Genomic DNA, 13457 nt, shown 5'->3' with positions numbered 1-13457 from the left:
CTGTTTTATTGTTTGCCAAGCAAAAATTATAAGTCTGATCACTTGGAGAAGTAACAGCACACCTCTCTGCACAGTTTGAGGCATCGTTCATATTCTTACACTGTCAGGGAAAAAAAAAGGTACAAAATCTGTAACTGCGGTGGTACCTTTACAAAAATATGTACCATTAAGGTGCTAATATGCACCCTTTAGGAATAAATAAGGTACCGCCCCAGTGACAGTTTTGCCCCTTTTTTCTGAGAGTGTAGCACAAGCAGCACAGAATGAAATGCATGCAGAGGTTTAATGCTTCGTAATAGAGATTTGAAGTTTGAGCATTAGTAATAGTGATGCTTTCCTTAGCAAGTACCACTGGTTGCTGGTTAGCATTTTCAACCTTTTTTTAGTGTCGTATTTTGAGATTGGTGGCTCGTTGGTGCCCCTCGGCCACGGCGTCCTGGTGTAGAGTTGCACAGACGGGTCTGTTGGGAGCGTCTGTGACCTCACTGGAGGTTTAGCTAGAAGAGGCCCTGCATCAGACAGGCCTGCCCTTCACTAATTGATCCCTCTAACATAAAAAAGGGATCCTGAGCATAGCAGCTCTAATCCCACCCCCTTTCTGCCAGCAACACACACACACACACAATTGAATGCACAACCAATCAAAGCTGTGCACTGTCCATGCCCTCTTTTTGTGAAACAGTCCAATCAGAGGCGAGATTGATGGAAAAACTCTTGGATGTCCATGCTACAGCAAGCTGATGATACATATATAGATACTGAGTTACTGACTCATATTTGAACTATGTACAAGGATCAACACAATAGCGTGCCCTTTAACCTCCCGCATACTTTCCAGTCATCTGAATTGAATATATGTGCGGCAGCTTGCTTAACATCAAGGTCAAAGTAGAACGAGCTGTGATAGGTCACGGAGCCGACGTGGCGCACGGGCCCCCGGGGATCAGTCAATCAGATCCTGGATTTGGTGTGTGCTCGGCGGGGGGACAGCCAGGAGAAGGTTAACACTTTCAGAACCTCAGTGTGAGAGTGTTTATCACAGTCGTAATCATCCCCGCGGCACAATGTCATACGGAGCACAAACGCCATGTGTCAGGGAACGTTACGTCACACTGGCCATCAAACCGCATGTCTGCTTAAATTCACCAAACTCCTGCGGCTTATTTACAAATGCTAATTTTCCGGATTAAATCTGCCTCTATTTTAAGTTTCAAAATGATTTCAAATGTAATAGATAATCAAATATATTTATGAAATTATGAAACTGAATTTTCAAAATGATAAAATATCAAATAAATGATAGAATCTATAATATATAACATATATTTAAAAAAACAACAATAATTGTGTATTGTTTTGATTGGTTTATTTTTAATTATATTTGATAATTTCTTATACTTCTATTTAAATAAAAATATAAAAAAGTAAAAATAGATTTTATATATAGTTTTATTTAAATATATTCAGTGTGTATGTATATATTATATATATGTGTGTGTGTGTGTATGTGTATATATATATATATTCAATTGTATTAATATTTTTTTATGTTAGAGTAATCAAATTACAATGATTTGTTAACATCTGTTAAATGGCAAATGACTATCTAATTAAGATAAATATTTGTTTTATATTTAAATATTTATAATAAATGTATAAATATAATTTCTTTTACTTCTATTTAAAGGGGTCATATGATGCTTTTTTAAAGATAATTATTTGGTGTATTTGGTGTAACAGAATATATATATATATATACACACACACACACATTCTTTTAAATATTTTAAATGTATTTAATAAATATATTAGTATGTAATAAATATTTTAGTAAGTGAATGATTATGTTATGTCTTCTGGTTTTAGTCAATTTGGTAATTTTGTAAGTTTTAGTTATTGGTGAGTGATGATTTGTTGGAAGTACTTTTCTTATTATTATCTATGTTGAAAATAGTTTTTGCTGCTTAATATTTTTGTGGAAACTGATGTATTTTTTTCCCAGGATTCTTTGATGAATATAAAGTTCAAAAGAACGGCATTTATTTGAAATGGAAATCTTTGGTAAGATTATAAATGTCTTTACTATCACTTTTGATCAATTTAATCCATCCTCACTAAATAAAAGTATTAATTTCTTTAAATAAAAAAAATAAAAAATTCTGACACCAAACTTCTGGTACTGGTACTGTATATAATTTTGGAGATTTGTTTAGTAGTAGTAGAAGTAATAGCATTTCTGTCAATAATTAGTTTTTGCTCTAGTATACAAACACAGTGTCAGTTTTAACACCTTTTTTGTTTTGTTTTATGAAACTCGATTTGGCTCTGGTTTGCTGGCGTAACAGAAAGCAGCAAAGTTGGCGAGCTTTGTTTGTGTTTGGACTGTCTACCTGAATATAGACACCAGAGCAGAGGAGACTCAGATAGAGTGACAGGATCCGTGTGTCGTGCAATCCGAGCGCCGCAGATCCGGTTACCTTTTTCTGAAAATGAGAGGAAAGGTTGACTCTCCATTGGGATGGAAAATGGGGCAAATATGACGCCTGAGACATTGGAAAATGTATGTGTTTGCTCGAATGTGGTGTGACACACGACTGGTTTCAAACTACTAAAAGTACTGACCTCACACTCCTTGTGGGAGTTTCGGTTGGGTTTTGTGTCATTCGTCTTTAATTATGGAGACGCAACAGGTTGTTCTTCAAGGAAACCGGTTAAGATTTCAAAATAAGATGCATTTGACTTAAATGTTTTGTTTTTAAAGTGTTTTTAAAAATGCTGTTCAATTATTTAAGAACAAACCATTGGGGGTTCTTGAGGGCTTTCAGTATCTTGAAGGAAAACACGCAAAAGCTACAAAGGTTTTATTGCCAATGTATTTATTTGATTACATTTTGATTTGATTGGGAGGCAGTTCTCATTTATGTGGTTGTCTTTATTATTGTCTCCAATTTATTCTTCAAATATATACAGCAAAATGTCCTGCACAATTGACTTTTCTAACTAATGAAACTAATTAACTCACACCTGTCTTTCAGGGTCGGGTGGAAGTTGAGGCTGGAAATGAGAATATGATGTTTGAGACGGGTCCTTTCTCTTATTATGGAGTCATGGCACTGACTACATGCCTGGGTGAGTATTTTACCTTGCTATTTTATCTCTAATTTTCTCTACTCAAAAAGTGTGAAACATCCCCACCTAAAGAAATTGTTCATTTAAAGGGACAGTCCACCCAAAAAAAAAACAAATTCTGTCATCATTTATTCACCCATGTGTCGTTCAAAAACTGTTATCATCTTTTTATGGAGGCTTGAAAGCTTCTCAGGCATTGTAACTGCATGGAAAAGAGCAACCAGCACAGTTTCAGATGAGTAAATGCTGACAGAATTTAGAAATATGATTTATGAATGCATTTTTGAGTTTTCTGAATAAGGCTGATTTATGGTAACAATGATGTGTCTGTTGATATGTTTGCTGCCCAGCGTTAGTTTAAGTAATGGATCTTGTCAGCGCCTCTCAGTGCGCTTTGTCATGATCTGTCATTGTAAGTTTAGTCTTTTGTATTACATAATAACAGCGGCAGTAGGGGACTAAACAGGACACATTTGGCTGCAGGGACATCTGCTGGCCGAGTGTCACTAATAATGCAGTCTGATTCTGTTCTTCACCTCCAGCTGTGCCGCAGTCCATTCATGTGCCAAACATCACATTTATGTGCTTAGCATGTGTCTAAATGTGTGGCTGCGTGTGCTTTGAGAAACACTGCATAAGAGAAACCTTGAAACCCAAAAGGAGATGTTTAGCAGAATGTCCAAGCTGCTTTTTTCCACACATTGCTAATGGATGGGGATTCATTTACACTTTCCAAATATATATGTATATATGTGTGTGTGTGTATTTTATTTTATTTTTTGCAATGTACATATTTAAAGATTAGCTTCCAAATCAAATTTATGCTTGCAAACACGAACCAACAAAATTTTACGTTTTGACAAAAAACTTGGTACATCTTGTCTTGAGGCGACAAGTTTGAATGTTTGCACGTGTCAATGAGATTTGAAAGCTATGACAGAGAATCTTCCTTTGAATAATTGAATATTATTCCATTAAATAATATTGATTGATTGATTTAATTAGCCATGTATAAACCAACAATATTTGACGTTTTTGACTTGAAACTTGGAACAACTGGTCTCGAGGCAGCAGGTTTGAATGTGGGAAAGTGTGAGATTCGAGAGCTACGACAGAGAATTTTTCATTGAATAATGTTTTTTTTTTTTTGTATTTGCATCCAGAAAAGCTGAAATATTGCATATGGACCACTTTTATGATACTTTATGGTGCTTTTAAGTGCTTTCAAATTACAAAAAGGATGTAAATATCACTTTAAAAGTGTGAGCAACCGGCTAAAATATTCGCCGTTATTCACTGAAAATATTGACATGCTTTCCTTGGAAGAGACGTAGCGATATCTAATACCAGATTTAAAAAAAAAAAATTTTTAAGATCTTTTCGATTAATCATTTAAATTGGTTTTCGAATCAGACTGAACCGATTCAGCCCACTGTAGGTCTGAATTCTTCATTGATAATGACTTAATTTTTGGTCTTTAACTCAAAAGTATGGTTTGGATTCAAAAGAGTTGAAACACAGTATATAGACCACTTTTATGGTGATTTTGATTTATTGTTGAAGCCTGTTGGCAATGTGAAGTCCATTTTCCTTGTATGGAAAAGAGCAGCTTAGACATTCTGCAAAATATCTACATTTGGGTTCCACTGAAGGAGGAAAGTCATACAGGTTTGGAGCGATAACGCCAAGTTTTGGGTGAAAAATAGCCTACCTTTAACATCACCAGAATATGTTGTACTTTCAAAGGCAAGGTTAGTAGCAAAGCATTACCCCTTCAAAGAAAATATTATGTTCCCGTAGTGTTTTATAATGAGGGATTTGTACCTTCAGCGGCTGCTGATGCTGGAGCAGCTCTCGGCAGGATCTTGATGCGTGGCATGTTTAAAGAGCTTCTCTGTCTCTCCTCTGCTCTGCCTCTCCCCCCTCCTTCTCAGCTGTCACCCCCCCTCTCTCTCCTTCCGTGGTGTCGCCTCATCCGCGCCGCCTTTCGCTTAAGAGGTTTTCTCTGTTCTCGCGTTTCCCAGGTAAATGCCCTGCATGCTGGGTGCTAACTCAGGGATGTAGGGGTAGCTAACAGGGGGACAGTGTGGGACAGGAGCTAGTTTCAAATGCAAAAAAATAACCTTTATCATGCTATGACCTGTTGTCCAGCAAGTTCACATTTTATTGATTTATTTATGTATTTATTTACAGTGATTTAAAAGCTGTTCTAAAGCCTAGACAGCAATTTTAGGCATTGTATTAAATGTAATAAAAATACATTTAAGTTCTGCATAGAATATCAATAGAAAATATTTCCAGCTGATTAAAAATGCACATGCAAAATTAATTTTTAGGAAATATTCAGTATTTTCCAATTACAAATTGAATTCAAAACATTCAAACTTGACACAAATTAGCTACAAGAATTGCAAAAACTAAAAATTTGACATCATTGATATCAAACTTATCACAACTAGTCTTGAGATGGCAGGTTTAAATGTGTGCGAGCAGAAGATTCGAGCGCTACAGCAGACAATTTTCAGTAAATAATGCCATTTATTTTATTTTCCACCCCTCACACAGAATTATTGTTTGCGTTCAGAAGAGCTGAAATATAGCATATGGCTATAGCATATAACTTTTATGGTTCTTTTAGTCCTTTCAAGTTACAAAAATAATACAATAATAATGGCTGAAATGTGATTTTATTATATTTTATTTTATTTTGTGACTTACAAAACCTAGACACAATTTTAGGCATTGTCTTGTATTGTAATAAAAATAAAATATTACTGTATAAAATATTGATAGAAAATAGTTCCATCTAAATAAAAAATGCACATGCAAAATGTATTTTTCTCTGTTTATTAGGAAATACTGAAAAGTAGAATATAGTTCTTAATTTAAAAAAGTTAACTTTCATCCAGTATTTGTGTGCATAAAGTATTTATTTGTTTTAGTTTTGAGTTGTTAGCTTTGCAACATAATTATTGAAATCAACTGTGAGTGTTGGCTTATATGCATGATGTGGCATGTGACATATATACACCGTTTTTAATGACAGTGTTATTAAAATGGAAGCTTGCTGGACTGGTTGACTCTGACATTGACCTCTTGAACTCAGTCTTTGAAGAGCTCTTCTACTCTAACCACTAACACACTCACCCTGCTGCCTGTCCATCACACCTGACCTCCTGCACCTGAACACAACATTCACACCAACCTGAAGATTCAGTCCTGCTCCATTCTGAGTTGCCTTAGTATCAGAATATACTAGAAAATGTGCCATGAGCGTTGTGAGGCTGAATGAAGACCTGTTTGTGACGTCAAGATGAAACGGGAGCGTCGTTGTTTGAATGAAAAAATGCATTATAAATTATATTACTATGATTATATATTATCAATGTCAAATACTTGTAGTGCAGTGTTATCAACTAAACCTAAACCAATAGCATGTTAACAGAGTGGGGGGGAATATATATATATATAATTTAATATATATAAAATAAAGCAGAAAATATAATACAATTTCTAATTTTGTCTAATTCAATTTATAGTAGTAAAATTACTAAAACTGAAATAATTAATAAAAAGTAAATAGACATTTTAAAAATGAAAACGACTAAAACACTTAACAAAATTACTAAGACAAATGTTTCAGAAATGTCACTATAGCATTTTTTAGTTTCATATCTAGGGCTAAAACATTTACAAACAAATATTTAAAAAAGCCTTGTGCCAGGCGTGGTTTACATCATGAACATTAATTATGTAAAGTAACGTGTTATCCAATTTGCTATCATTTTAATTCACATTTTGTAAGATATTTTCACCAACCTGTCCATTTTTTTTGACAGAAGTGCAATGTAGTATAGTCAAATACTAAGGCAATTTTCCGATATCATCGAAATTCTATGATATCGCTATGATGATTGGTTTCGTCAGCAACTCGTAATGAATTTTAATCATGTTCACTTTGGTTACCGTTACAGTCAAAACTACTCGGAGCGAGCGATGCGATAATACTTGATCGCTTCCGTTATCAATGAACTTTGCATGTTTTGCGGTGTAAATGACTTCATTGATTATAACCGGAGAGTTCTAGTTTATCACATTGCGTCGCTCGCAGTGTAATCAAATGGCATTTCAACAGAGAAAAATCCCCCATGCTTGTATCAGTAACCAGAGCTGGGTAGATTACTTACAAATTGTAATCCGTTACTGATTCCAAATCACATGACAAAAATTGTAGTTTGTATTGTAAACATTACACATTTTAGGTAATATAATCAGATTATTTTTTTGATTACTTTTAGATTACTTTTGACCTAACTCGTTTATCACATTGATTTAAATAGGATAATCTTGTACCAAATTGGGGTTCGTAAAGGAACTGCAGGGGGTTTGTGAGTTCAATGAAAAACTAGTAATTCATTAAATCATAAAAATGTAAAAAATAAATAAATCATTTTAAAATGGCATCAATCAAAACATGAAATATTTTATTTGTTTACCTGCATGTCAGGTGTCCATTAACTAACCTCAGAGAACCGTGAGCATTCAAATGTGATTTAATTATTAAAATATTTGTTTTAAAATCTCAAGAAAATATTAGGTGAAAGAGGTTCAGATGACAAAAAAAGCTTGGGAATGCATTACATGTAATAGTGTGAATTTGTGCATTTTAATGTGTTTGAAAGACAAAAGCCTTCCAAAGACATAGTAGCACATGGTTAAATAACCCACTGAGCGATAATTCAAATTAAAATGTATGTGTTCATCAGTAGTTGATCCAGTGTTGAAACACTTTTTAAACCTGAAATGATTTTTGTAAATCCAGTGGTCAAATGCTGTGTAGCCACCTGACTAATGGCTGGTCTTTGTGTGATAATCCACAAAACTGTAAGACTTTCTGAGTGTATATAAGCGGTAGGCTATTTTAGAAAGGAGCATTTAAAAGGTGAAGAGGAGATTTAATAAATTATGAATAATTCGTTGCTATTGTGTGAATAATATGTAATCAATAAAAAAGTAACCGGTCTGATTACAAGTATTTAAAACTTTAATTTAATCTAATTACAAGTACTTAATTTTTGGAATCTGATTAGGTAATCCAGATTACATGTAATCAGTTACTACCCAGCTCTGCCAGTAACCATGTGCTTCTGAGTCAGTTGTGCGTTTTTGTCCGCATCTGTCAGCATTCATTTATTTATTGTCTGTTATTGTCGCAGTAAAACCTGTCAAATCCCAAGCACAATTGCTGCAGTGACTGTTGCAGGTAGTTCATAAAAGCACCTGTAGAGGACGCTAGTGTATTAACATTACAGCGCCGATCCCACGTGGTTTTAGGTAATCGAGGGTTTTATGTACATCCTCTGTTCTTTATAGTCACATACTGATATTATAGTATTGAATAGTACACTATAATCTATGCTTCTCCAGTGTAACCAAATTAATGCTGCTCATGCACGTCTGAAATGACCATCCAATCATTTGCAATAATCTTTCCATTCATTTCAAATGTGATACGTGTTGTTTGTGGCTCCTTGTTTATTGTTGTTCTGTCCCTCTCATCAGTGTTTTTTTTTTCTTCTTCATTTTATGTTTTAAGATTTGCCACATTTGTGTTCTTCTCGACTCTGTTTCATCTGTGTGAGTGTTTGTCAGCAGGTGTGCCGTGACATGAAGTGACGGTTTTCCTGTGCGTTCCAGAGTTTCGCTCCCCGTCTCACGTGAGTGGTCTGAACCGCTCGGCGTCTCTGAGCTGCACGGAGAGAGTCGACTCGGTGTCCATCATCGGCAGTAACAGTCAGCTCAATAACAGCCCCGTGGCACAGTACGTCCCTGATTTTAACGTGCGGGCCCTCACTGACCTGCAGTATGTGAAGGTATGTTATGTCCATAAACAGCCGATAACAACAAAGTTACGGTCTGGTCTTCACATAAATGTGTGTATGACTTCAGAAAACTTGGAATATAGCACATGAGTTGTATTGGACTATTTTTATACTTCACTTTACTTCACTTTAATTTCAGCTGTTTTGTAGATCTAAAGCAATTGTATTATATATGTCTATCTGCATTTTATCAGGTCAACCTGTTCTCTATTGGTAGTAAAAATAAACACATTTGCTTGACAATGGATAATTATTTTATTTATGCTTATAGTTTTCAAAATTAGAACAATCTAAGTTATGTCTGAACAGTGAGTGTCTAGATTAGACCGTTTAAAAGTTTGGAAGTCTCTTATGCTCACAAAGGCAACAATTATTTAATTGAAAAAACTATTTGAATACATTTTAAAAAGTAATTTATTTCTGTGATGGAATGCTGAATTTTCAGTATCATTAAATTATTATTATTGCTGTTGTTTTAATATTTAATTGAAATGTAAATATTTTAAGTTAAGTCAGTCAAGACCAACCTGTACATGCGTGTTTATGTGTGTATGTGTGTGTATATATATATATATATACACTGAACAAAATTATAAACGCAACACTTTTGTTTTTGCCCCCATTTTTCATGAGCTGAACTCAAAGATCTAAGACTTTTTCTATGTACACAAAAGGCCTATTTCTCTCAAATATTGTTCACAAATCTGTCTAAATCTGTGTTAGTGAGCACTTCTCCTTTGCCAAGATAATCCATCCACCTCACAGGTGAGGCATATCAAGATGCTGATTAGACAACATGATTATTGCACAGGTGTGCCTTAGGCTAGCCACAATAAAAGGCCACTCTAAAATGTGCAGTTTTACTGTATTGGGGGGGTCCGAAAACCAGTCAGTATCTGATGTGACCACCATTTGCCTCACGCAGTGCAACACATCTCCTTCGCATAGAGTTGATCAGGTTGTTGATTGTGGCCTGTGGAATGTTGGTCCACTCCTCTTCAATGGCTGTGCGAAGTTGCTGGATATTGGCAGGAACTGGAACACGCTGTCGTATACGCCGATCCAGAGCATCCCAAACATGCTCAATGGGTGACATGTCCGGTGAGTATGCTGGCCATGCAAGAACTGGGATGTTTTCAGCTTCCAGGAATTGTGTACAGATCCTTGCAACATGGGGCCGTGCATTATCAGGCTGCAACATGAGCTGATGGTCGTGGATGAATGGCACAACAATGGGCCTCAGGCTTTTTCCCATATGCGTCTTAAGCAAGACGCAGTACGAGTGAAGTATCGAAAGGGAACTGCACATTTTAGAGTGGCCTTTTCTTGTGGCCAGCCTAAGGCACACCTGTGTAATAATCATGCTGTCTAATCAGCATCTTGATATGCCACACCTGTGAGGTGGATGGATTATCTCGGCAAAGGAGAAGTGCTCACTAACACAGATTTAGACAGATTTGTGAACAATATTTGAGAGAAATAGGCCTTTTGTGTACATAGAAAAAGTCTTAGATCTTTGAGTTCAGCTCATGAATAATTGGGGCAAAAACAAATATTTTGATTAATTTTGTTAATATTGTTTTAATATTTAAATGATATTATATTCATATTTAATTTAAATTCAAATATTTAAATATAGAGTGGAATTTAGCATTATCAAATACTAAGGACGGTGTGCTGAGTTACTGGGATCAAAATATTTGTGCATTTTGAATTATTAATAATGTTGAAAACAGTTGTGCTGCTTAATATTTTTGTGGAAACTGATACTTTTTTTGATGAATAGAAAGTTCAAACGACAGCATTTATGATTTTTGAATCTTTTGTAACATAAAAATATTTACTCTCACGTTTGATCAATTTAATGGAATCGAGTCTGTACTGAGAAAAAGTATTATTTCTTTCCAAAAATAAAAAATTGAGCAGTAGTGTAAGTAAGTTTTGATTTACTACCTTTTTTCTTTTTCAGGTCACTCGTTCGCAGTACCAAACCGGCCTCCTGGCTTCAAAACTGGACAGCATGCCCCAGTCCCCTGAGAGCAGCCATATCCGTCTGGATCCCGGCCCTCTTCCACCTCTGACCCCTCCCATGTCCTCCACCGCGAACCACACCACAGCGCCGCCGGCACCCAGAGAGAACGGGCCGGATGAGACAACCACGCTGCTCAACGACAAGAACAGCCTGTCCAAACGCCGTCCGAGCCACATCCACCCTCAGAACCAGCCGCACCTGAACACCAACTCCAACTCCAGCCCCGCCCCCCATCCCCACGGCAACAGCAGCCCGACGCCCCTCCCCAACCCTCACGCGCATCACATGCACACGTTCACGCACGCGCACACCGAGAGCACCATTTGACGACACTAATCTGGGGCTCAGAGAGCTCCAGAGCTGACCGAAGGCGATCGCACAAGCACAAATACACTCTTTCTCTCGATTCGAGAGGACAAAGGCGTGTTAAAAAACTCCAAAAAGGTGCGTCGTCTTCAACATTGAACGTGATCTCACTGTGATTTTAGGGGCTGCGGGTTCAGCCCGACATTGAGGTGTTTAGCTATGCAGACTGTTATGCCTGCTATTGCATGCTTATCATGTAGACACTCTCTCAAAGCTTTCAGCATTGGTATGCAACAAATACCGTTTAAAGGCATTATACAATTTCATCAGTATCTAACAGAATTATTGAACAATATGCACTTTTTATAATGTCTCTGACCCAGCAGCATACATTTGAGTGCTGTAGTTTTCTGAGATTTTGACCATAAGAGCACTTTGAGTCTCATAAGCTATTATTGGACTGAACTATCCTTTTAGCACAAACAAAGACAGTTCTGGTCGAGTTTTCCTGCTGTATAGTACTATATGATTTTGACAGCGTTCTTTCAAAGTCGAACACATCAAGCCAAGGTGTTTTGGTAATTGTGGTTATGTGATGTAGCTGTATGTGGCGCAATCATAGCTCTACGTGACAAACGTGAAGGGAAACTTTGTAAATATAGTTTGAAGACGTGAAATTTGCAGACGCAGATATGGTTTGGAAAACCCGACGTGGTCAGTTAGTTAGTGCTCAAAACAAACATTTGTAACAAAAAAACAAAATGAGCATTGACCACTGCATATTCAGATCTGTGATAAATGATTCAAAACATGATATAATAATTTATTTAAATATTAATATATTAATTTTTTTGTCTAAATTAGTATGTATATTTGATTAAAAAAAAACAAATCTTTTTGACACAATTATAATTCATCCCCCGGGATGAATCTCACAAAAATATGAGTTGTATTTCACAACAAAATATTTTATTTGACTAAATAAAGCCCGTTTACACCATTAAGATTTTTTGCATTATATTATGCATTATTTTCATGAGAATATTTTCTTCTCAAATTCTCATTTATAAGTCTTATTATTCTGAATGATTCTCAGTAGACTTATATTACTGTAATACAATTATTTGTTCATTTAAAAAATCCATACAAATGCACCATAATATATAAATGCTTAACAATATACTTTTTTCACTTTATACTAATGAAAATGATAAATAATACCACAATGCAAAAAGTCTTAATGGTCCTAATTATATATTAATTTTCATTTTGATTTTGGGCTGAAATATGACCTTAGATTTTGTAAGATTTACCCAGTTCTTGATCTCAAAGGTTACGACTGTCCATCAAACAACACAAATGCTGTTTTCCACCGACATTCCCATCCTCAGAAACAAGACGATACAGATGCTTGAACAGAATTCACTGTGACCTGGAGTGAAACTGTACATTCGTGTTGATTCTCAAGCATTTTTGTATGCTACGGAATCTTCAGTATCTCTTCCTGAAGTGTGAAGTCACTAGTGCTGTTTGGTTTGTTATGCGCCTCTAGATCATAGGTTAGTTAAAGGAATAGTACTAGTTCACCCAAAAACATAACATTTTTCTAATCCTCAAGATGTTGATTAGTTTGTTTATCAGAACCGATTTGGAGAAATGTAGCATTGCATCTCTTGCTCACCAATGGATCCTCTGCAGTGAATGACGTTTTCACTGGAGGAAACATTATTATGGATTATGAACTTGTATTTTGATGTTTTAAAGTTAAAGTACCTTAGTTAAAACTCCTTGATGAATTTGTTTCTTACAAACAGCTTTTCACTTCCCAAGATGTTAACTGATGAGTAGTGTGGATTATTGTGATGTTTTTATCAGCTGTTTGGACTCTCATTCTGACGGCACCCATTCACTGCAGAGGATCCACTGGTGAGCAAGTGATGGAATGCTACATTTCTCAATTTATTTTCCAATGAAGAAACTTTCAGCTAATATTTAGTGAACTATTCCAAACTAAAGCCTCTTTGCTTGCACTAGTATTAAGAGTTTCTACATCTTCTTGCAGTGACCATAAAGCGGTTCTGTCCAGAGATCATATTTCGGAGGTCACA

General features: G+C 35.8%; 1 protein-coding gene across 2 annotated transcripts in view; it reads left to right on the top strand.

The window, feature by feature from the left end:
* Positions 1 to 12170, top strand: part of LOC107706802 (metal transporter CNNM4-like) — a 21860-nt gene extending 9690 nt beyond the window's left edge. Inside the window, exons 5-8 of one of the 2 annotated variants that reach the window (XM_016510627.1) lie at positions 3036 to 3129; positions 5064 to 5153; positions 8827 to 9002; positions 10981 to 12170. In XM_016510627.1, coding sequence (XP_016366113.1) covers positions 3036 to 3129; positions 5064 to 5153; positions 8827 to 9002; positions 10981 to 11370 — 750 coding nt within the window. In that variant the 3' untranslated portion in view covers positions 11371 to 12170. The remainder of the gene's footprint in view (positions 1 to 3035; positions 3130 to 5063; positions 5154 to 8826; positions 9003 to 10980) is intronic. The other variant, XM_016510628.1, reaches the window with a different exon arrangement.
* The last annotated feature ends 1287 nt before the right edge of the window (positions 12171 to 13457 follow it).

Source organism: Sinocyclocheilus rhinocerous, unplaced genomic scaffold (genome assembly GCF_001515625.1).
Source record: "Sinocyclocheilus rhinocerous isolate Xijiao unplaced genomic scaffold, SAMN03320098_v1.1 scaffold864, whole genome shotgun sequence".
Classification (NCBI taxonomy): Eukaryota; Metazoa; Chordata; class Actinopteri; order Cypriniformes; family Cyprinidae; genus Sinocyclocheilus; species Sinocyclocheilus rhinocerous.
This window is presented reverse-complemented; position numbering and strand designations above follow the sequence as displayed.